Genomic DNA, 23,577 nt, shown 5'->3' with positions numbered 1-23,577 from the left:
GAGATGATCAACCAATCCATCGTTTTTATTGGGCGCTTAGTGCGTGCAGAGCACTGGACTAAGCGCTTGGGAAGTCCAAGTTGGCAACATCTAGAGACGATCAATCAATCAATCGTATTTATTGGGCGCTTAATGCGTGCAGAGCACTGGACTAAGCGCTTGGGAAGTCCAAGTTGGCAACATCTAGAGACGATCAACCAATCAATCGTATTTATTGGGCGCTTAGTGCGTGCAGAGCACTGGACTAAGCGCTTGGGAAGTCCAAGTTGGCAACATATAAAGACGATCAACCATTCAATCTTATTTATTGAGCGCTTACTGTGTGCAGAGCACTGCGCTAAGCGCTTGGGAAGTCCAAGTTGGCAACATATAGAGACGATCAAACAATCAATCGTATTTATTGGGCGCTTAGTGCGTGCAGAGCACTGGACTAAGCGCTTGGGAAGTCCAAGTTGGCAACATACAGAGACGATCAACCAATCAATCGTATTTATTGGGCGCTTAGTGCGTGCAGAGCACTGGACTAAGCGCTTGGGAAGTCCAAGTTGGCAACATCTAGAGACGATCAAACAATCCATCGTATTTATTGGGCGCTTAGTGCGTGCAGAGCACTGGACTAAGCGCTTGGGAAGTCCAAGTTGGCAACATATAGAGACGATCAAACAATCAATCGTATTTATTGGGCGCTTAGTGCGTGTAGAGCACTGTGCTAAGCGCTTGGGAAGTCCAAGTTAGCAACATATAGAGACGACCAACCAATCCATCGTATTTATTGGGCGCTTAGTGCGTGCAGAGCACTGGACTAAGCGCTTGGGAAGTCCAAGTTGGCAACATATAAAGACGATCAACCAATCGTATTTATTGGGTACTTACTGCGTGCAGAGCACTGTGCTAAGCGCTTGGGAAGTCCAAATTGGCAACACCTAGAGACGATCAACCAATCGATCTTATTTATTGAGCGCTTACTGCGTGCAGAGCACTGTGCTAAGCGCTTGGGAAGTCCAAGTTGGCAACATCTAGAGACGGTTGCAACCCGACAGCGGGCTCACGGTGTAGAGGATGAGTTGAGGGGTTGAGGGGCGGTTGAGGGGGGCAGGGAGGAGGGAGGAAGAGGATGCGGACACTCACGTGCGGTGCGCGGGATCGGCGGCGCCTACATTGACCGGGGATCCGGGAAAAAAAACCCGCGTGCTTGGCCTCTCTCGGTGTGTTTGTGTGTGTCCGTGGGTGTCTTTGTGTGTGTGCGTGTGTGTGCGTGTGTGTGTCTGTGTGTCCGGTGCGGTTGTGTCGGGGCCCGGTGTCGGCGGCTGGGAGTGGGGGCGCTCCCGCGCCCGCCGGGGCCCGAGGGGGGCGGGGCCCCAGCCCCGACGGGGGGCGGGGCCTCGGGAACGCGGGGACCCCATTGGCCCGCGGCCGCCGGGGGGCGGGGACGGGCGGAAACGCCATTGGTCCGGGGGAGAGGGGGCGGGGCCTGGGGGGCGGGGCCCGGGCCGCGGGGAAACGTGATTGGTCCCGGGACGGGAGGGGGCGGGGCCGGGCGCGCCGGGACGCCATTGGTCGGGGCCGCGGGTGGGCGGGGCCGGGAGCGCGGGGAAGCCTGATTGGTCCGGGGACTGGAGAGGGGCGGGGCCGGGCGCGAGGGTGGGCGGGGCCACGACGGTGGGGAAACGCCGTTGGTTCGGGGCCTGGAGGGGGCGGGGCCGGGCGCGCGGGGACGCCATTGGTCCGGGGCCGCGGGTGGGCGGGGAAACGCCATTGGTTCGGGGCTTTGAGGGGGCGGGGCCTCGCGCGAGGGGACGCGATTGGTCCGGGGCCGCGGGTGGGCGGGGCCGGGAGCGCGGGGAAACGTGATTGGTCCGGGGACTGGAGGAGGCGGGGCCCGGCGCGCGGGGACGCGATTGGCCCCATGCCGCGGGCGGGCGGGGCCACGGCGGCGGGGAAACGCCATTGGTTCGGGGCCTGGAGGGGGCGGGGCCGGACCGCGGGGAAATGCGATTGGTCCGGAGCCTTGGGGGGGCGGGGCCGAGACCGCGGAGACGCGATTGGTCCGGAGACATGAGAGGGCGGGGCCTGGCGCGCGGGGACGCGATTGGTCCGGGGACGCGGGTGGGCGGGGCCAGGACCGCGGGGAAGCGCCATTGGTCCGGGGCCTTGAGGGGGTGGGGCCCGGCGCGCGGGAACGCGATTGGTCCGGGGCCTCGGGGGCGGGGACTAGGGGGCGGGGCCTTGGACCACGTGGAAACGCGATTGGTCCGGGGTCTCAGGGGGAGGGGCCTGGGGCGGGGACACTATTGGTCTGGTGTCTGAGGGGGCGGGGCCAGGACGGGCTGGAAAGAGATTGGGGCGGGGCCTCGTGGGGCGGGGCCTGGGGCGCCGGGACGCGATTGATCCGGGGCCTCAGGGGGGGGCGGGGCAGGGACCGCAGGGAATCGCCATTGGTCCGGGGCCTTGAGTGGGCGGACCCTGGGGAGCGGGAGCGGAGCTAGGACCGCGAGGAAACGCGATTGGTCCGGAACCTGAGGGGGCGGGGCCAAGACGGGCGGGAAAATGTTTGGGGCGGGGACTCAGGGGCGGGGCCAGAAGGCTGGGACGTGATTGGTCCGGGGCCTTGAGGGGGCGGAGCCTGGCGCTGGGGAACGCGATTGGTCCGGGGACTCAGGGGGCGGGGCCTGGAGGCGGGGCCGCGATTGGTCCGGGGTCCGGAGGGGGCGGAGCCTGGCGCGCGGGGACGCGATTGGTCCGGGGACTCGGGGGGCGGGGTCGCTATTGGTCCGGAGCCTCGGGGGGCGGGGCTAGGACGGTGGGGAAACGTGATTGGTCCCCGACCTTGAGGGGCGGGGCCTCGATTGGTCCGGGGGCCTCAGGGGGCGGGGCCAGGAAGGAGGTGACTGGATGGGGGCGGGGCCTGATGAGCGGGAAACCGAGCGGGGGCGGGGCCTGAGGAGCGGGAAAGGGGCGAATAGAAATAATAATCATAATAATAATGGCATTTGTTAAGCGTTTACTATGTGCCAGGCACTGTTCTAAGCGCTGGGGAGGATACAAGGTGATCAGGTTGTCCCACAGGGGACTCACAGTCTTCATTCATTCATTCATTCAATCATATTTATTGAGCGCTTACTCATCATCATCATCAATCGTATTTATTGAGCGCTTACTGTGTGCAGAGCACTGTACTAAGCGCTTGGGAAGTACAAATTGGTAACAAATAGAGACAGTCCCTACCCGACAGTGGGCTCACAGTCTAAAAGGGGGAGACAGAGAACAAAACCATACTAACAAAATAAAATAGAATAGATATGTACAAATAAAATAAATAAATAGAGTAAAAAATATGTACAAACATATACAGCGGGCTCACAGTCTAGAAGACAGTCAAGTCTTCATCTCCATTTTCCAGATGAGGGAACTGAGGCCCAGAGAAGTGAAGTGACCTGCCCAAAGTCACACAGCTGACAAGTGGGATTTGAACCCATGACCTCTGACTCCAAAGCCCGGATTCTTTCCACTGAGCCCCCGATCTGCTGTGTGACCTTGGGCAAGTCACTTCACTTCTCTGGGCCTCAGTTCCCTCATCTGGAAAATGGGGGTGAAGACCGGAAGCCCCACGGGGGACAACCTGATTACCTTCTATTCATTTATTCATTCATTCATTCAATCGTATTTATTGAGCGCTTACTGTGGGCAGAGCACTGGACTAAGCACTTGGGAAGTCCAAGTCGGCAACATCTAGAGACGGTCCCTACCCGACAACAGGCTCATGGTCTAGAAGGGGGAGATGGACAACAAAATAAAACAAGTAGACAGGCATCATCTACCCCAGGGCTAAGAACGGGGGTTAAAAAGTAAGTGCTTAACAAATAATAATCATAATTTTGGTTTTTGTTAAATGCTTACTATGTGCCAAGCACTGTTCTAAGCGGTGGAAAGGATATAAGGTGATCAGGTTGTCCCCTGTGGGGCTCACAGTCTCCATCCCCATTTAACAGAAGAGGAAACTGAGGCCCAGAGACGTTAAGTGACTTGCCCAAAGTTATGACTTGCCCAAAGTTACACAGCTGACAAGCGGCAGAGCTGGCATTTGAACACGTGAACCTTTTAGACTGTGAGCCCACTGTTGGGTAGGGACTGTCTCTATATGTTGCCAATTTGTACTTCCCAAGCGCTTAGTACAGTGCTCTGCACACAATAAGTGCTCAATAAATACGATTGATGATGATAGTAGTAGTAGTATTACTATTATCAAGAGCAGGGACTGGGTGTAGCCTGAGGAGGAGCTTGATGAGCGGGGAGGAATAATAATAATAATAATAATGATAATAATGATCATAAGTATGGTGTGTTAAGTGCTTACTATGTGCCAAGCACTGTTCTAAGCGCCCTGTGGGGCTCCCAGTCTCCATCCCCATTTAACAGAGGAGGGAACTGAGGCCCAGAAAAGTGAAGTGACTTGCCCAAAGTCACATAGCTGACAAGCGGTGGAGCTGGGATTTGAACTCATGACCAAATACCATTATCATTATCAGTAGTGTTAGTATTATTACTATTATTAAGAGCAGGGACTGGGCATAGCCTGAGGAGGAGCTTGATGAGTGGGGGGGAATAATAATAATAATGATAATAAGTATGGTGTGTTAAGTGCTTACTATGTGCCAAGCACTGTTCTAAGCACTGGGGAGGATACAAGGTGATCAGGTTGTCCCCTGTGGGGCTCACAGTCTCCATCCCCATTTAACAGAAGAGGAAACTGAGGCCCAGAGATGTTAAGTGACTTGCCCAAAGTCACATAGGTGACAAGCAGCGGAGGTGGGATTTGAACCCATAACAAAATACCATTATCACTGTTATCAGTAGTATTAGTATTATTACTATTATTAAGAGCAGGGACTGGGCATGGCCTGAGGAGGAGCTTGATGAGTGGGGAGGGATGAGGCCTGAAAGAACGGGAGGGAAGAAGGAAAAGAAGATGAAGAAGAGGAGAAGAAGAATGGTGTTTGTTAAGCGCTTACTATGTGCCAAGCACTGTTTTAAGCGCTGGGGTAGATACAAGGCGATCAGGTTGTCCCAAGTGGGGCTCCCAGTCTTCGTCCCCATTTGACAGAGGAGGGAACTGAGGCCCAGAGAAGTGAAGTGACTTACCCAAAGTCACACAGCAGACAAGTGGAGGAGTTGGGATTTGAACCCATGACCTCTGACTCCCACAGCCGGGCTCTTGGCAGTACGCCATGCTGGGGGGGGGGGGGGATGGGGCGTGGCCTGGGGAGCAGGTATGAAGGGGGTGTGGCCTGAAGGCGCTTAGTACAGTGCTCTGCACACAGTAAGCGCTCAATAACTACCATTGATTGAATGAATGGATGAATGAAGGGGGGATGGTGAGGGGATCTGAAGGATTGTGGGCGCGGCCTGACAGGGGGTGAAAGGGGCGCTCAATAAATACGATTGATTGATTGATAGTAAGCACTTAATAAATGCCATCATTATCATTATTATTATTACCCAGGGAAGGGGGCGTGGCATGAGGATGGTGGGCGTGGTCTGAGGAGCCGTTGGGGCCTGAAGTGAGGGGTCTTCTAGCCTGTGAGCCCGCTGTTGGGTAGGGACCGTCTCTATATGTTGCCAACTTGGACTTCCCAAGCGCTTAGTACAGTGCTCTGCACACAGTAAGCGCTCAATAAATACGATTGAATGAACGAAAGGGGCGTGGTCTGGCGTGAGGAGAAAGGGGCGGGGCTTGAAGGAGGGGCGTGGTCTGATGGGTGGAGAAAGGGGCGGGGCTTGGTGGAGGGGCGTGGTCTGACGTGCTGGGAAAGGCGTGGGGTTTGAAGGAGGGGCGTGGTCTGACGTGTGGAGAAAGAGGCGGGGCTTGGAGGAGGGGCGTGGTCTGACGCGTGGAGAAAGGGGCGGGGCCTGAAGGAGGGGCGTGGCCTGACGTGTGGAGAAAGGAGCGGGGGCTTGAAGGAGGGGCGTGGCCTGACGTGTAGAGAAAGGGGGCGGGGCTTGGAGGAGGGGCGTGGTCCGACGTGCTGGGAAAGGGCTGGGGCTTGAGGGAGGGGCGTGGTCTGACGTGTGGAGAAAGAGGCGGGGCTTGAAGGAGGGGCGTGGTCTGACGCATGGAGAAAAGGGCGGGGCCTGAAGGGGGCGTGGCCTGACGTGTGGAGAAAGGGGCGGGGCTTGAAGGAGGGGCGTGGGCTCACGTGTGGAGAAAGGGGCGGGGCTTGAAGGAGGGGCGTGGTCTGGCGTGTGGAGAAAGGAGCGGGGCTTGAGGGTGGGGCGTGGTCGACGTGAGGGGAAATGGGCGGGGCTTGAAGCTGGGCGTGGCCAAGCGTGAGATGGGGCGGGGCTGTGATGGAGGGGCGTGGTCTGATTAGCGGAGAAGGGGCGGGGCTTGAAGATGGGGGCGGGGCCTGCCATGTTGTGAAAGGGGCGGGGCTTGAAGGAGGGGCGTGGTCTGACGTAGTGCGAATGGGGCGGGGCTTTGAGTGAGGGGCGTGCTCCGGTGGGAGGAGATAATAATAATAATAATAATGATGGCATTTATTAAGCGCTTACTATGTGCAAAGCACTGTTCTAAGCGCTGGGGAGGTTACAGGGTGATCAGGTGTCCCACGTGAGGCACACAGTCTTAATCCCCATTTTCCAGATGAGGCAACTGAGGCACAGAGAAGTGAAGTGACTTGCCCAAAGTCACACAGCAGACAATTGGCAGAGCAGGGATTTGAACCCACGACCTCTGACTCCAAAGCCCGGGCTCCTTTCCACTGAGCCACGCTGCTTCTCATACGGTTCTCAATACGATTCTCATCGATACTCATATGATTCTTATGTATATATGTATGTATATATGTATATATATACAAACATGTATATATGTTTGTACATATTTTTTCCTCTATTTATTTATTTATTTTATTTGTACATATCTATTCTATTTATTTTATTTTGTTCGTATGTTTGGTTTTGTTCTCTGTCTCCCCCTTTTAGACTGTGAGCCCACTGTTGGGTAGGGACTGTCTCTAGATGTTGCCAATTTGTACTTCCCAAGCGCTTAGTACAGTGCTCTGCACATAGTAAGCGCTCAATAAATACGATTGATGATGATGATGATGATTCTCATTGCTTCTCAATACGATTGATTGACTGATTGACTCCCAAGCCCCGCCCTTTCTATTGAGCCACCCTGCTTCTCCATTATCATTCTAATATCATTCAATTATTCAGTCATTTAATTATGATTCTAACAGCGTGCACGTTTGGTAACGTTTAATAATAATAATAATGGCATTTATTAAGCGCTTACTATGTGCAAAGCACTGTTCTAAGCGCTGGGGGGGATACGAGGTCATGAGGTTGTCCCACGTGGGACTCACAGTCTTCATCCCCATTTGACAGATGAGGGAACTGAGGCCCAGAGAAGTGAAGTGACTTGCCCAAAGTCACACAGCTGACAAGTGGCAGAGGCAGGATCTGAACCCGTGACCTCTGACTCCAAAGCCCGGGCTCTTTTCCACCGAGCCACACTGCTTCTCAATAATAATGATGGCATTTGTTAAGCGCTTACTATGTGCACAGCACTGTTCTAAGCGCTGGGGGGGATACAAGTCGATCAAGTTGTCCCACGTGGGGCTCACAGTCTTCATCCCCTTTCGGTATCAGCAGCAGCGTGGCTCAGTGGAAAGAGCCTGGGCTTTGGAATCAGAGAGCATGGGTTCGAATCCCGGCTCCGCCACATCATCATCATCATCATCAATCGTATTTATTGAGCGCTTACTATGTGCAGAGCACTGTACTAAGCGCTTGGGAAGTACAAATTGGCAACATATAGAGACAGTCCCTACCCAACAGTGGGCTCACAGTCTAAAAGGGGGAGAGAGAGAACAAAACAAAACATACTAACAAAATAAAATAAATAGAATAGATATGTACAAATAAAATAAATAAATAAATAAATAGAGTAAAAAAATGTACAAACATCTATACATATATACAGGTGCTGTGGGGAAGGGAAGGAGGTAAAATGGGGGGATGGAGAGGGGGACGAGGGGGAGAGGAAGGAAGGGGCTTCCTGTCTGCTGTGTGACCTTGGGCAAGTCACTTAACTTCTCTGAGCCTCAGTTACCTCACCTGTAAAATGGGGATTAAGACTGTGAACCCCACATGGGACAACCTGATCACTCTGTATCCCCCCCAGCGCTTAGAACTGTGCTTTGCACATAGTAAGCGCTTATCAAATGCCAACATTATTGAGAAGCAGCGTGGCTCAGTGGAAAGAGCCCAGGCTTTGGAGTCAGAGGTCACGGGTTCAAATCCCAGCTCCACCACATGTCTGCTGTGTGACCTTGGGCAAGTCACTTAACTTCTCTGAGCCTCAGTTACCTCATCTGTAAAATGGGGATTATGACTGTGAGCCCCATGCGGGACAAAGTGATCACCCTGTATCCCCCCCAGCGCTTAGAACAGTGCTTTGCACATAGTAAGCGCTTAATAAATGCCATTGTTATTATTATCATTATTTTTATCGTTCTTATTTTTACCCGGCAGCGAAAGTGCCCTGAGAAACCATCTTTTTCAGCCCCCCGAAACGCTGCCTCTAACTCTTTCCCCTCTCCCTCTCCTGTGGATATCTATCAGAGCAGGAAAGGAAAAAAAAACACTAACCATGTGTCAAATCTTCGCTTTCACCGCCTCCTGCAGAAATAATTCTGCCCCAAATTAGTCAGTTCGATTCATAACGAAACTGATGATTAAAATGAGGAAAATGAGGATGAAACTGACTCAAATCGTTCCACTTTCTACCATGCTTTCGAATAGTCTCATTCAAGGGATATTATAGAGCGTATATTACACATGGAGACGTATTTTCACGGTATTTGTTAAGCGCTTATTACGCGTCAGGCACTGTACTGAGCACTGGGGGAGATACAGTGTTGTCGGGTTGCACACAGCCCCTGTCCCACGTCTTCATCCCCATTTTATGGATGAGGAAACTGAGGCCCGGAGAAGCGAAGTGAATTGCCCGAGGTCACCGGGATTATGTGTAGTTCGTTCACTCATTCATTCAATCGTATTTATTGAGCGCTTACTGTGTGCAGAGCACTGGACTAAGCGCTTAGAAAGTACAATGCAGCAATAAAGAGCGACATTCCCTGCCCACAGTGGGTTTACAATCTGGTGGGGGCCGGGTGGGGGGGGAGACAGACATCAAAACAAGTAACCGGGCATCAATATAAATAAAAACTATAGCTCTATAAGCTATCCACATAAATGCTGTAGTTCATTCAATCATATTTATTGAGCGCTTACTGTGTGCAGAGCACTGTACTAAGCGCTTGAATAATAATGATGATTTTGACACCTGTCTAAATGTTTTGTTTTGTTGTTTGTCTCCCCCTTCTAGACTGTGAGCCCATTATTGGGTAGGGACCGTCTCTAGATGTTGCCGACTTGGACTCTCCAATCGCTTAGTCCAGTGCTCTGCACCCAGTAAGCGCTCAATAAATACGATTGAATGAATGAATGAATAATGATGATGGTATTTGTTAAGCGCTTGCTGTGTGCCAAGCGCTGTTCTAAGCACTGAGGGGGATACGAGGTGATCAGGTTGTCCCCCGTGGGGCTCACAGTCTTCATCCCATTTTTCAGATGAGGGAACTGAGGCTCAGGGAAGACTGGGAGCCCCACAGGGGACAACCTGATCACCTTGTATCTCCCCCAGCGCTTAGAACAGTGCTTCATTCAATCGTATTTATTGAGCGCTTACTGTGTGCAGAGCACTGTACTCAGCGCTTGGAAAGTACAAGTCGGCACACAGTAAGCGCTCAATAAATACGATTGAATGAATGAATATATATATATATGTGTGTGTGTGTGTGTTTATATATGACTCTATATATACCTGTACATATGTATATATGTCCCCCTCCTCCCCCTCTTCATCCCTCCACCTTACCTCCTTCCCCTCCCCACAGCACATGTATGTATGTATTTAATACTCTATTTATTTATTTATTTCATTTGTGCATATTCTATTTATTTTATTTTGTTAATATGTTTTGTTTTGTTCTCTGTCCCCCCCCTCTAGACTGTGGGCCCACTGTCGGGTAGGGACTGTCTCTATATGTTGCCAAGTTGGACTTCCCAAGCGCTTAGTACAGTACTCTGCACCCAGTAAGCGCTCAATAAATACGATTGAATGAGTGAATGAATGAATATTTATTTATTTTACTTGTACATATTTATTCTATTTTATTTTGTTAATATGTTTTGTTCTGCTGTCTGTCTCCCCCTTTTAGACTGTAGGGACCATCTCTAGATGTTGCCAACTTGGACTTCCCAAGTGCTTAGTCCAGTGCTCTGCACACAGTAAGTGCTCAATAAATACGATTGAATGAATGAATGAATGAATATTTATTTATTTTACTTGTACACATTTATTCTATTTATTTTATTTTGTTAATATGTTTTGTTTTGCTGTCTGTCTCCCCCTTCTAGACTGTGAACCCACTGTTGGATAGGGACTGTCTCTATATGTTGCCAACTTGTACTTCCCAAGTGGCTAGTCCAGTGCTTTGCACACAGTGAGTGCTCAAGAAATACGATAGAATGAGTGAATGAATGAATATTTATTTATTTTACTTGTACATATTTATTCTATTTATTTCATTTTGTTAATTTTGTTTTGGTGTCTGTCTCCCCCTTCTAGACTGTGAGCCCACTGTTGGGTGGGGAGCGCCTCTATGTGTTGCCAACTTGGACTTCCCAAGCGCTTAGTCCAGTGCTCTGCACCCAGTGAGCGCTCAATAAATACGATTGAATGCATGAATGAATCTAGAGACGGTCCCTACCCAACAAGGGGCTCACAGTCTAGAAGGGGGAGACGGAGGACAAAACAAAACATATTAACAAAATAAAATAAATAGAATAAATATGTACAAGTAAAATAAATAAATATTCATTCATTCATTCACTCATTCAGTCGTATTTCTTGAGCGCTCCCAGTGTGCAGAGCACTGGACTAAGCGCTTGGGAAGTCCAAGTTGGCAACATATAGAGATGGTCCCTACCCAACAGCGGGCTCACAGCCTAGAAGGAGGAGACAGACAGCAAAACAAAACATATTAACAAAATAAAATAAATAGAATAAATATGTACAAGTAAAATAAATAAATATTCATTCATTCACTCATTCAATCGTATTTATTGAGCGCTCACTGTGTGCAGAGCACTGTACTAAGCGCTTGGGAAGTCCAAGTTGGCAACATATAGAGATGGTCCCTACCCAACAGTGGGCTCACAGTCCAGAAGGAGGAGACAGACAGCAAAACAAAACATATTAACAAAATAAAATAAATAGAATAAATATGTACAAGTAAAATAAATAAATATTCATTCATTCACTCATTCAATCGTATTTATTGAGCGCTCACTGTGTGCAGAGCACTGGACTAAGCGCTTGGGAAGTCCAAGTTGGCAACATATAGAGACGGTCCCTACCCAACAGCGGGCTCACAGCCTAGAAGGAGGAGACAGACAGCAAAACATATTAACAAAATAAAATAAATAGAATACATATGTACAAGTAAAATAAATAAATATTCATTCATTAACTCATTCAATCGTATTTATTGAGTGCTCACTGTGTGCAGAGCACTGGACTAAGCGCTTGGGAAGTCCAAGTTGGCAACATATAGAGATGGTCATCATCATCATCATCATCAATCGTATTTATTGAGCGCTTACTATGTGCAGAGCACTGTACTAAGCGCTTGGGAAGTACAAATTGGCAACATATAGAGACAGTCCCTACCCAACAGTGGGCTCACAGTCTAAAAGGGGCAGACAGAGAACAAACCAAACATACTAACAAAATAAAATAGAGATGGTCCCTACCCAACAGCGGGCTCACAGTCTAAAAGGGGGAGACAGAGAACAAAACCAAACATATTAACAAAATAAAATAAATAGAATAAATATGTACAAGTAAAATAAATAAACATTCATTCACGCATTCAATCGTATTTACTGATAAATACGATTGAATGCGTGAATGAATGAATATTTATTTATTCTACGATTGATTGATTGATTGATTGATTGATTGATTTGGCACATAGTAAGCGCTTCACAAGTACCGTAATTATTAAGGGACCTATTGGTCACTGGTGGGGGCCTAGGGAGAGCAGAGATAAACCCTCAGGGCTCTTTAATAGACGATAACCCCCTTCCCCAAGAATAACAGGGGTCATCCACTTGAGAATACAATGAAACCCTGAAAGGCGTTAATGGCCTCCTTAAAATTTCAATGAACAGGCAGGGTTCTGCTCTTTCAGAATGACAATGAGGCCTGAAAACCCTTGAGTCAATAATAATAATAATAATAATAATAATAATAATGATGGCATTTGTTAAGCGCTCACTATGTGCCAAGCACTGTTCTAAGCGCTGAGGGGATACAAGGTGATCAGGTTGTCCCATGTGGGGCTCACAGTCGTCATCCCCATTTTGCGAGGCTTAGATAAGTGACGTGACTTTTTTTTATAGCATTTATTAAGCGCTTACTATGTGCGGAGCACTGTTCGAAGCGCTGGGGAGGTTACAAGGTGATCAGGTGGTCCCACGGGGGGCTCCCGGTCTTTATCCCCATTTTACAGTTGAGGGAACTGAGGCCCAGAGAAGTTTTATTTTGTTAGTATGTTTGGTTTTGTTCTCTGTCTCCCCCTTCTAGACTGTGAGCCAGCTGTTGGGTAGGGACTGTCTCTAGATGTTGCCAACTTGGACTTCCCAAGCGCTTAGTACAGTGCCCTGCACACAGTAAGCGCTCAATAAATACGATTGATTGATTGATTGTGACTTGCCCAAAGTCACACAGCTGACAAGTGGCGGAGCCGGGATTTGAACCCATGACCTCTGACTCCAAAGCCGGGGCTCTTTCCCCTGAGCCACGCTGCTTCTGTGCCTTACCCTTCAGGATGCTAAGATGATGATGATGATGATGATGATAATAATAATAATAATAATGATAATAATAATAATAATAATAATAATGAGGATATTTGTTAAGGGCTTACTATGTGCCAAGCACTGTTCTAAGCTCTGGGGGAGATACAAGGTAATCAGGTTGTCCCCCGTGGGGCTCCCAGTCTTCATCTTTTAGACTGTGAGCCCACTGTTGGGTAGGGACTGTCTCTATGTGTTGCCAATTTGTACTTCCCAAGCGCTTAGTACAGTGCTCTGCACATAGTAAGCGCTCAATAAATACGATTGATTGATTGATTGATTGATTGATCCCCATTTTACAGATGAGGGAACTGAGGCCCAGAGAAGTGAAGTCTTCTAGACTGTGAGCCCGCTGTTGGGTAGGGATTGTCTCTATCTGTTGCCGAATTCATTCATTCAATCGGATTTATTTATTTTTTATCGTATTTATTGAGCGCTTACTGTGTGCAGAGCACTGTACTAAGCGCTTGGGAAGTACAAATTGGCAACATATAGAGCCGGTCCTTACCCTACAATGGGCTGTACAGAAGCAGCGTGGCTCAGTGGAAGGAGCCCGGGCTTTGGAGTCAGAGGTCATGGGTTCGAATTCCGGGCTCCGCCACATGTCTGCTGGGTGACCTTGGGCAAGTCACTTAACTTCTCTGAGCCTCAGTTCCCTCATCTGTAAAATGGGGATTACGACTGTGAGCCCGACGTGGGACAACCTGATCACCGTGTATTCCCCCCCAGCGCTTAGAACAGTGCTTTGCACATAGTAAGCGCTTAACAAATGCCATCATTATTATTATTGTACTTTCCAAGTGCTCAGTCCAGTGCTCTGCACACAGTAAGCGCTCAATAAATATGATTGAATAAATGAATGAATGAAGTGACTTGACCAAAGTCACCCAGCAGACAAGTGGCAGAGCTGGAATTAGAACCCAGGACCTCTGACTCCCAAGCCCGGGCTCTTTCCACTAATCCACGCTGAATAATAATAATAATAACGGTAGTATTTGTTAAGCGATTACTATGTGCAAAGCACTGTTCTAGACGCTGAGGGAGATACAAGGTGATCAGGTTGTCCCACGGGAGGCTCACAGTCTTTATCCCCACTTTACAGATGAGCGAACTGAGGCCCAGAGAAGTGAAGTGGCTTGCCTAAGGTCACACAGCAAGCAGGATTAGAACCCACGCCCTCAGACTCCCATCTCTCTGAGGGATTTTTCTGTCAGGGGAAACCCAGACCGACGCCCCCAGGTTGCTGAATATTATCATCATCAATCGTATTTATTGAGCGCTTACTGTGTGCAGAGCACTGTACTAAGCGCTTGGGAAGTACAAGTTGGCAACATTATCATGGCAATATTATCAATCTTTCTGATGGGGAACAGTAATGATAACAATAATGATGGCATTTATTAAGCGCTTACTATACGCAAAGCACTGTTCTAAGCGCTGGGGAGGTTGCAAGGTGATCAGGTTGTCCCACGGGGGGCTCCCAGTCTTCATCCCCATTTTGCAGATGAGGGAACTGAGGCACAGAGACATTGTGACGTGCCCAAAGTCACACAGCTGACAAGCGGCGGAGCCGGGATTTGAACCCATGACCTCTGACTCCAAAGCCCGGGCTCTTTCCACTGAGCCACGCAGTAAGTTGATCAGTCATAATAATAATAATTGCGGTATTTGTTCAGCGGTCACTATATGCCAAGCGCTGCGCTAAGCGCTGGAGTGGATTCAAGCAAATCGGGTTGGACACAGGGTCTGTCCCACGTGGGGCTCACGGTCTCAATCCCCATTTTGCAGATGAGGTCACCGAGGCCCAAAGAAGTAAAGTGACTGGCCCAAGGTCACACAGCAGACCCCCCACCCCCCAAAAAAAATGGTATTTGTTAAGCGCTTACTATGTGCCAGGCACTGTACTAAGAGCTGGGCTAGAAACAAATTAATTGGGGTGGACACAGTCCCTGTCCCATATGGGGCTCACGGTTTTGGGTTAGCCACTTAACTTCTCTGTGCCTCAGTTCCCTCATCTGTAAAATGGGGATTAATAATTAATAATAAGAATTATGGTATTTGTTAAGCACGTCCTATGGGCTAGGCACTGCTCTAAGCGCTGGGGGAGGTACAGGGTCATCTGGTTGTGAGATTACAGGGCAATTAGATTAATAATGATAATAATGATGGTATTTGTTAAGCGCTTACTATGTGCCAGGCACTGTACTAAGAGCTGGGCTAGAAATCAATCAATCAATCAATCGTATTTATTGAGCGCTTATTGGGTGCAGAGCACTGTACTAAGCGCTTGGGAAGTACAAGTTGGCAACATATAGAGACAGTCCCTACCCGACAGTGGGCTCACAGTCTAAAAAGGGGGAGATGGAGAACAAAACTAAACATACTAACAAAATAAAATAAATAGAATAGATATGTACAAGTAAAATAAATAGAGTAATAAATCTGTACAAACATATATACATATATACAGGTGCTGTGGGGAAGGGAAGGAGGTAAGATGAGGGGGATGGAGAGGGGGACGAGGGGGAGAGGAAGGAAGGGGCTCAGTCTGGGAAGGCCTCCTGGAGGAGGTGAGCTCTCAGTAGGGCCTTGAAGGGAGGAAGAGAGCTAATAAAATAAATAAATAGAGTAATAAATCCGTACAAACATATATACATCTATACAGGTGCTGTGGAGAGGGGAAGGAGGTAAGGCGGGGGGGATGAGGAGGGGGAGCCATTGGGCCACGCTGTCACTTCCCTTCTCTGGGCCTCAGTTCCCTCATCTGTATATGTGTATAAATGTTTGTACATATTTATTACTCTATTTATTTTACTTGTACATATCTATTCTATTTATTTTATTTTGTTAGTATGTTTGGTTTTGTTCTCTGTCTCCCCCTTCTAGACTGTGAGCCCGCTGTTGGGTAGGGACTGTCTCTAGATGTTGCCAACTTGTACTTCCCAAGCGCTTAGTCCAGTGCTCTGCACACAGTAAGCGCTCCATAAATACGATTGATGATGATGATCTGGAAAACGGGGGTGAAGACTGGGAGCCCCACGGGGGCCAACCTGATCAGCTTGTATCCTCCCCAGGGCTTAGAACAGTGCTCTGCGCATAGTAAGTGCTTAACAAATGCCATCATTATTATGATTGTTATTATTAGGGCCACAGGATTAGAAAAGGAAAAGAAAATAAGGGGAGAGGGGGGGTTGAGGAGGGGGGCGGGCTCTGTGCTGAAGACCCCCATTAGCGACTTGCATTCTTACCCTAGTTCGGCCTTATTCATTTTATAAGAAAACCATTGAGATTCGGCTGCATCTGAAAAGGGGGTTTCAAAGGTTAGGGGGAAGTGTCAGGGTTGAAGAGAAGAATCAGAAGGACCTTGGGTCTCCAAAAGAAGGACACACCAGGCCCCAAGCGGCTAGGGGATGTGGTTAATCAATCAATTAATCAATTAATTATTCATCCGTTCATTCAGTCCCATTTATTGAGAAGCAGTGTGGCTCAGTGGAAAAGAGCCCGCGCTTTGGAGTTCAAATCCCGGCTCGGCCAATTGTCAGCTGGGTGACTTTGGGTAAGTCACTTAATAATAATAATAATACTAATAATGGCATTTATTAAGCGCTTACTATGCGCAAAGCACTGTTCTAAGCGCTGGGGAGGTTACAAGGTGATCAGGTTGTCCCACGGTGACAGGCTTCATCCCCATTTTACAGATGAGGTCACTGAGGCCCAGAGAAGTGAAGTGTCTTGCCCAAAGTCACCCAGCTGACAATTGGCAGAGTCGGGATTTGAACCCATGACCTCTGACTCCAAAGCCCGGGCTCTTTCCACTGAGCCACGCTGCTTCTCTCAATCAATCAATCAATCGTATTTATTGAGCGCTTACTGTGTGCAGAGCACTGGACTAAGCGCTTGGGAAGTCCAAGTCGGCAACATATAGAGACAGTCCCTACCCAACAATCAATCGATCAATCAATCAATCGTATTTATTGAGCGCTTACTGTGTGCAGAGCACTGGACTAAGCGCTTGGGAAGTCCAAGTCGGCAACATATAGAGACAGTCTCTACCCAACAATCAATCAATCAATCAATCAATCAATCGTATTTATTGAGCGCTTACTGTGTGCAGAGCACTGGACTAAGCGCTTGGGAAGTCCAAGTCGGCAACATATAGAGACAGTCCCTACCCAACAATCAATCAATCAATCAATCAATCGTATTTATTGAGCGCTTACTGTGTGCAGAGCACAGCGGGCTCACAGTCTAGAAGGGGGAGACAGAGAACAAAACCAAACATACTAACAAAATAAAATAAATAGAATAGATATGTACAGGTAAAATAAATAAATAAATAGAATAAAAATATGTACAAACATAATATATATATATATATATATATAAATACATATATACCTCATCTGTAAAATGGGGATTAAGACTGTGAGTCCCCTGAGGGACAACCAGATTGCCTTGTAACCTCCCCAGCGCTTAGAACAGTGCTTTACACATAGTAACCGCTTAGTAAATGCCATCATTATTATTATTATTGAGTGCTTACTGTGTGGACGGGTGTCAAAATCGTCAGAATAAATAGGATTAAAGCTAGATTCATTCATTCATTCAGTCAGTCGTATTTATTGAGCGCTGACTGAGTGCAGAGCACTGGACTAAGCGCTTGGGAAGTCCAAGTTGGCAACATCTAGAGACGGTCCCTACCCAACGGCGGACTCACAGTCTAGAAGGGGGAGACAGAGAACAAAACCAAACATACTAACAAAATAAAATAAATAGAATAGATATGTACAAGACGAATAAATAAATAGAGAAATATGTACAAACATACACACACACACACACACACATATATCAATCAATCAATCAATCAATCGTATTTATTGAGCGCTTACTATGTGCAGAGCACTGTACTAAGCGCTTGGGAAGTACAAGTTGGCATCACATAGAGACAGTCCCTACCCAACAGTGGGCTCACAGTCTAAAAGGGGGAGACAGAGAACAGAACCAAACATACCAACAAAATAAAATAAGTAGGATAGAAATGTACAAGTAAAATAAATAAATAAATAAATAAATAGAGTAATAAATATGTACAACCATATATACATATATACAGGTGCTGTGGGGAAGGGAAGGAGGTAAGACGGGGGGATGGAGAGGGGGACGAGGGGGAGAGGAAAGAAGGGGCTCAGTCTGGGAAGGCCTCCTGGAGGAGGTGAGTACATATATATATATATATATATCATATATATATGTATATATATATATATATATATATCATCTGTAAAATGGGGATTAAGACTGTGAGCCCCCCGAGGGACAACCAGATTGCCTTGTAACCTCCCCTGCGCTTAGAACAGTGCTTTACACATAGTTAGTGCTTAATAAATGCCATTATTATTATTATTATTATTATTATTATTATTATTATTATTGAGCACTTACTGTGTGGATGGGTGTCAAAATCATCAGAATAAATAGAATTACAGCTAGATTCATTCAGTCAGTCAGTTGTATTAGAGAAGCAGCGTGGCTCAGTGGAAAGAGCGCGGGCTTGGGAGTCAGAGGCCATGGGTTCGAATTCCGCCTCCCCCACATCAATCAATCAATCACATTTATTGAGCACTTACTGTGTGCAGAGCACTGTACTAAGCGCTTGGGAAGTACAAGTTGGCAACATATAGAGACAGTCCCTACCCAACAGTGGGCTCACAGTCTAAAAGGGGGAGACAGAGAACAAAACCAAACATACTAACAAAATAAAATAAATAGAACAGATATGTACAAGTAAAATAAATAAATAAATGTCTGCTGTGTGACCTTGGGCAAGTCACTTCACTTCTCTGTGCCTCAGTTCCCTCATCTGTAAAATGGGAATTAAGACTGTGAGCCCCACATGGGACAACCTCATCTCCTTGTGTTCCCCCCAGCGCTTAGAACAGTGCTTTGCACATAGTAAGCGCTTAACAAATACCAGCATTATTATTATTATTATTATTGTTATTATTGAGCACTGACTGAGTGCAGAGCACTGGACTAAGCGCTTGGGAAGTCCAAGTTGGCAACATCTAGAGACGGTCCCTACCTGACAGCGGGCTCACAGTCTAGAAGGGGGAGACAGACAACAAAACAAAACATTATCATTTATTGATAATTTTCTGGGTGCAGAGCACCGTACTAAGCGCTTGGGAGAGTCCAACAGAGTCAGCAGGGACATTCCCTGCCCACAAGTAGCTGACAGTCTAGGGGGCTCGATAAATACGACTGATTGATTAAGAGAGGCAGCGTGGCTCAATAATAATAATAATAATGATAATGATGGCATTTATTAAGCGTTTACTATGTGCCAAGCACTGTTCTAAGCGCTGGGGGGGATACAAGCCGATCAGGTTGTCCCAGTCTTCATCCCCATTTTCCAGATGAGGGAACTGAGGCCCGGAGAAAGGAAGTGACTTGCCCAAAGTCACCCAGCTGACAAGGGGCGGAGTCGGGATTAGAACCCACCACCTCTGCCTCCCAAGCCCGGGCTCTTTCCACTGAGCCACCCTGTTTTTCAATGGAAAGAGCCCGGGCTTGGGAGTCATAGGTCGTGGGTTCAAATCCCGGCTCCGCCACTCGTCAGCTGGGGAGACGGGCCTCAAAACAGCGCTCTGCGCGGAACAAGTGCTCAATAAATTCCACTGACTGACTCCCCTCCTCGTTCAATCAGTGAGTCGGTCGATGGAATTTAATCGGTGGTATTTATTGAGTGCTCGCTATGTGCAGGGCGCTGTACTAAGCACTAGGGAGAGGACGCTACAACAGAATTAGCTGTTCTCTACCCATAACTAGCTGACAGTCTAGCCGGGGAGACAAGCATTAGTAGAAATAAATAAGTAATTGATAATAAGAATTTAAAGATAGGCACATTAGTGCTCTTTCCACAGAGTCACGAACTTTATTGGACTCTCCCAAGCACCTAGCACAGTGCAGGTGCTCAATCAATCAATCAATCAATCAATCATATTTATTGAGCGCTTACTGTGTGCAGAGCACTGGACTTAGCGCTTGGGAAGTCCAAGTTGGCAACATATAGAGACGGTCCCTACCCCACAGTGGGCTCACAGTCTAAAAGGGGGAGACAGAGAACAAAACCAAACATACTAATAAAATAAAATAAATAGAATAGATATGTACAAGTAAAATAAATAAATAAATGAATAGAGTAATAAATATGTACAAACATATATACATATATACAGGTGCTGTGGGGAAGAGAAGGAGGTAAGATGTAAATCTTACAATAAATAAATAATAAATAAATGTCAATAAATGTCAATAAATGTAAGTGCTCAATAAATACGATTGAATGAATGAATGGCCTGTATATATGTATATATATATATATATATATATGTATATATGTTTGTACATATTTATTACTCTATTTATTTATTTATTTTACTTGTACATATCTATTCTATTTATTTTATTTTGTTAATATGTTTGGTTTTGTTTTCTGTCTCCCCCTTCTAGACTGTGAGCCCACTGTTGAGTAGGGACTGTCTCTATATGTTGCCAACTTGTACTTCCCAAGCGCTTAGTACAGTGCTCTGCACACAGTAAGCGCTCAATAAATATGACTGATTGATTGATTGATTGGCCTTGAAAGATGGCTTAGCGGGCAAGAGCCCGGGCTTGGGGGTCAGAGGCCGTGGGTTCTAATCCCGCCTCGGCCACTTTCCACTGAGCCACGCTGTAAAATGAGGATTAAAACTGTGAGCCCCATGTGGGACAACCTGATCACCTTGTAACCCCCCACCCAGCGCTTAGAACAGTGCTTGGCACATAGTAAGCGCTTAATAAATTCCATCATTATTATTATTCAGCGCTTAGAACAGTGCTTGGCACATAGTAAGCGCTTAACAAATGCCATCATTATTATTACTGTTATTATTGGTATTACCTGTATATATGTATATATTCATTCATTCATTCAATCGTACTTATTGAGTGCTTACTGTGTGCAGAGCGCTGTACTAAGCGCTTGGGAAGTACAAGTTGGCATCATCTAGAGACGGTCCCTACCCAACAGTGGGCTCATGTTTGTACGTATTTATCACTCTATTTATTTATTTTATTTGTACAAATTTATTCTATTTATTCTATTTTGTGAATATGTTTTGTTTTGTTGTCTGTCTCCCCCTTCAAGACTGTGAGCCCGCTGTTGGGTAGGGACCGGCTCTCTATGTTGTCGACTTGGACTTTCCAAGCGCTTAGTCCAGTGCTCTGCACACAGTAAGCGCTCAATAAATACGAATGAATGAATGAATGAATGAATGAATGAATGAATGAATGAATGAATGAATGAATGAATGAATGAATGAATGAATGAATGAATGAATGAATGAATGAACTTAGTAAGCGCTTACAAATACCTTTTTTTAAAGCGGGGCGCGGATTGGCGGAGGCTGACGCGGGTACGGAGGGGCGTGGCCTGTCGGAGCCGGGACCTGATTGGCGGAGACCGGCGCGGGGGGCGAGGGGCGTGGCCTGTCGGAGCAGGGCCCTGATTGGCGGAGGCCGCGCGGGTTCGGAGGGGCGTGCCCCGTGGGAGCCAGGCCCTGATTGGCGGAGGCCGGGTCGCGAATAGGGAGGGGCGTGGCCTGTCAGAGGCGGGTACGGGGGGGCGTGGGCGGCCGTGGAGGGGCGTGGTCCGTAGTAGCCGGGCTCTGATTGGCGGAGGCCGCGGCACGGAGGGGCGTGTCCCGTGTGAGCCGGGCCCTGATTGGCGGAGGGCGGGGCGCGATTAAGGAGGGGCGCGGCCAGTCGGAGCCGTTCCCTGATTGGCGGAGGCCGCGCGGGTACGGAGGGGCGTGCCCTGTGTGAGCCGCGCCCTGATTGGCGGAGGACTCGGCACGGAGGGGCGGGTCCCGTGAGAGCCGGACCCTGATTGGCGGAGGCCGGGTCCCGAGTAGGGAGGGGCGTGTCCCATGTGAGCCGGGCACTGATTGGTGGAGGCCGCGCGGGGGCGGAGGGGCGTGTCCCGTGGGAGCCGCGCCCTGATTGGCGGAGGCCGCCGTACGGAGGGGCGTGCCCCGTGGGAGCCGCGCCCTGATGATTGGCGGAGGCCGCGGTACGGAGGGGCGTGTCCCGTGTGAGCCGCGCCATGATTGGCGGAGGCCGGGTCGCGGGTAGGGAGGGGCTTGTCCTGTGGGAGCCGGGCCCTGATTGGCGGAGGCCGCGTCCCGAGTAGGGAGAGGCGTGTCCCGTCGGAGCCGGGCCCTGATTGGCGGAGGCCGCGGTACGGAGGGGCGTGTCCCATGTGAGCCGCTCCCTGATTGGCGGAGGCCGCGCGGGTGCGGAGGGGCGTCCCCTGTGGCAGCCGCGCCGTGATTGGCGGAGGCCGCGGTACGGAGGGGCGTGTCCCGTGTGAGCCGCGCCCTGATTGGCGGAGACCTTGTTACGGAGGGGGCGTGTCCCGTGTGAGCCGGACCCTGATTGGCGGAGGCCGGGTCCCGAGTAGGGAGGGGCGTGTCCCATGTGAGCCGGGCACTGATTGGCGGAGGCCGCGCGGGGGCGGAGGGGCGTGTCCCGTGGGAGCCGCGCCATGATTGGCGGAGGCCGGGTCGCGGGTAGGGAGGGGCTTGTCCTGTGGGAGCCGGTCCCTGATTGGCGGAGGCCGCGTCCCGAGTAGGGAGAGGCGTGTCCCGTCGGAGCCGGGCCCTGATTGGCGGAGGCCGCGGTACGGAGGGGCGTGTCCCATGTGAGCCGCTCCCTGATTGGCGGAGGCCGGGTCGCGGGTAGGGAGGGGCTTGTCCTGTCGGAGCCGGGCCCTGATTGGCGGAGGCCGCGCGGGGGCGGAGGGGCGTCCCCTGTGGCAGCCGCGCCCTGATTGGCGGAGGCCTGGGTACGGAGGGGCGTGTCCCGTGTGAGCCGCGCCCTGATCGGCGGAGACCTTGTTACGGAGGGGGCGTGTCCCGTGGGAGCCGCGCCCTGATGATTGGCGGAGGCCGCGGTACGGAGGGGCGTGTCCCGTGTGAGCCGCGCCATGATTGGCGGAGGCCGGGTCGCGGGTAGGGAGGGGCTTGTCCTGTGGGAGCCGGTCCCTGATTGGCGGAGGCCGCGTCCCGAGTAGGGAGAGGCGTGTCCCGTCGGAGCCGGGCCCTGATTGGCGGAGGCCGCGGTACGGAGGGGCGTGTCCCATGTGAGCCGCTCCCTGATTGGCGGAGGCCGGGTAGCGGGTAGGGAGGGGCTTGTCCTGTCGGAGCCGGGCCCTGATTGGTGGAGGCGGTGGTACGGAGGGGCGTGTCCCGTGAGAGCCGGACCCTGATTGGGGGAGGCCGGGTCCCGAGTAGGGAGGGGCGTGTCCCGTGTGAGCCGGGCACTGATTGGCGGAGGCCGCGCGGGTACGGAGGGGCGTGTCCCGTGTGAGCCGCGCCATGATTGGCGGAGGCCGGGTCGCAGGTAGGGAGGGGCTTGTCCTGTCGGAGCCGGGCCCTGATTGGCGGAGGCCGCGCGGGTGCGGAGGGGCGTCCCCTGTGGCAGCCGCGCCCTGATTGGCGGAGGCCTGGGTACGGAGGGGCGTGTCCCGTGTGAGCCGGG

General features: G+C 49.7%; 2 protein-coding genes across 6 annotated transcripts in view; both read right to left on the bottom strand.

Moving 5' to 3' along the window:
* Positions 1 to 21,482, bottom strand: part of DNMT3B (DNA methyltransferase 3 beta) — a 102,994-nt gene extending 81,512 nt beyond the window's left edge. For 4 of the 5 annotated variants that reach the window (XM_038750337.1, XM_038750341.1, XM_038750339.1 and 1 more), the window contains exon 1: positions 1,129 to 1,293. The gene's annotated coding sequence lies outside the window, so the exon portion shown is untranslated. Of the gene's footprint in view, positions 1 to 1,128; positions 1,294 to 21,410 lie in introns of those variants that run through there. The other variant, XM_038750338.1, reaches the window with a different exon arrangement.
* Positions 1 to 22,143, bottom strand: part of LOC119931426 (basic proline-rich protein-like) — a 54,226-nt gene extending 32,083 nt beyond the window's left edge. Inside the window, exons 1-9 of the mRNA XM_038750070.1 lie at positions 22,058 to 22,143; positions 21,656 to 21,814; positions 21,411 to 21,485; positions 6,195 to 6,360; positions 5,931 to 6,103; positions 2,827 to 2,905; positions 2,517 to 2,629; positions 1,281 to 2,274; positions 1,129 to 1,153 (exon numbers count right to left, since the gene is read on the bottom strand). Coding sequence (XP_038605998.1) covers positions 1,129 to 1,153; positions 1,281 to 2,274; positions 2,517 to 2,629; positions 2,827 to 2,905; positions 5,931 to 6,103; positions 6,195 to 6,360; positions 21,411 to 21,485; positions 21,656 to 21,814; positions 22,058 to 22,143 — 1,870 coding nt within the window. The remainder of the gene's footprint in view (positions 1 to 1,128; positions 1,154 to 1,280; positions 2,275 to 2,516; positions 2,630 to 2,826; positions 2,906 to 5,930; positions 6,104 to 6,194; positions 6,361 to 21,410; positions 21,486 to 21,655; positions 21,815 to 22,057) is intronic.
* Positions 22,144 to 23,577: the final 1,434 nt, after the last annotated feature.

This window comes from Tachyglossus aculeatus, chromosome 8, assembly GCF_015852505.1.
Source record: "Tachyglossus aculeatus isolate mTacAcu1 chromosome 8, mTacAcu1.pri, whole genome shotgun sequence".
In the NCBI taxonomy this organism is placed as follows: domain Eukaryota; kingdom Metazoa; phylum Chordata; class Mammalia; order Monotremata; family Tachyglossidae; genus Tachyglossus; species Tachyglossus aculeatus.
The sequence above is the reverse complement of the archived record's forward strand: the minus strand, read 5'-3'. Positions and strand labels throughout refer to the sequence as shown.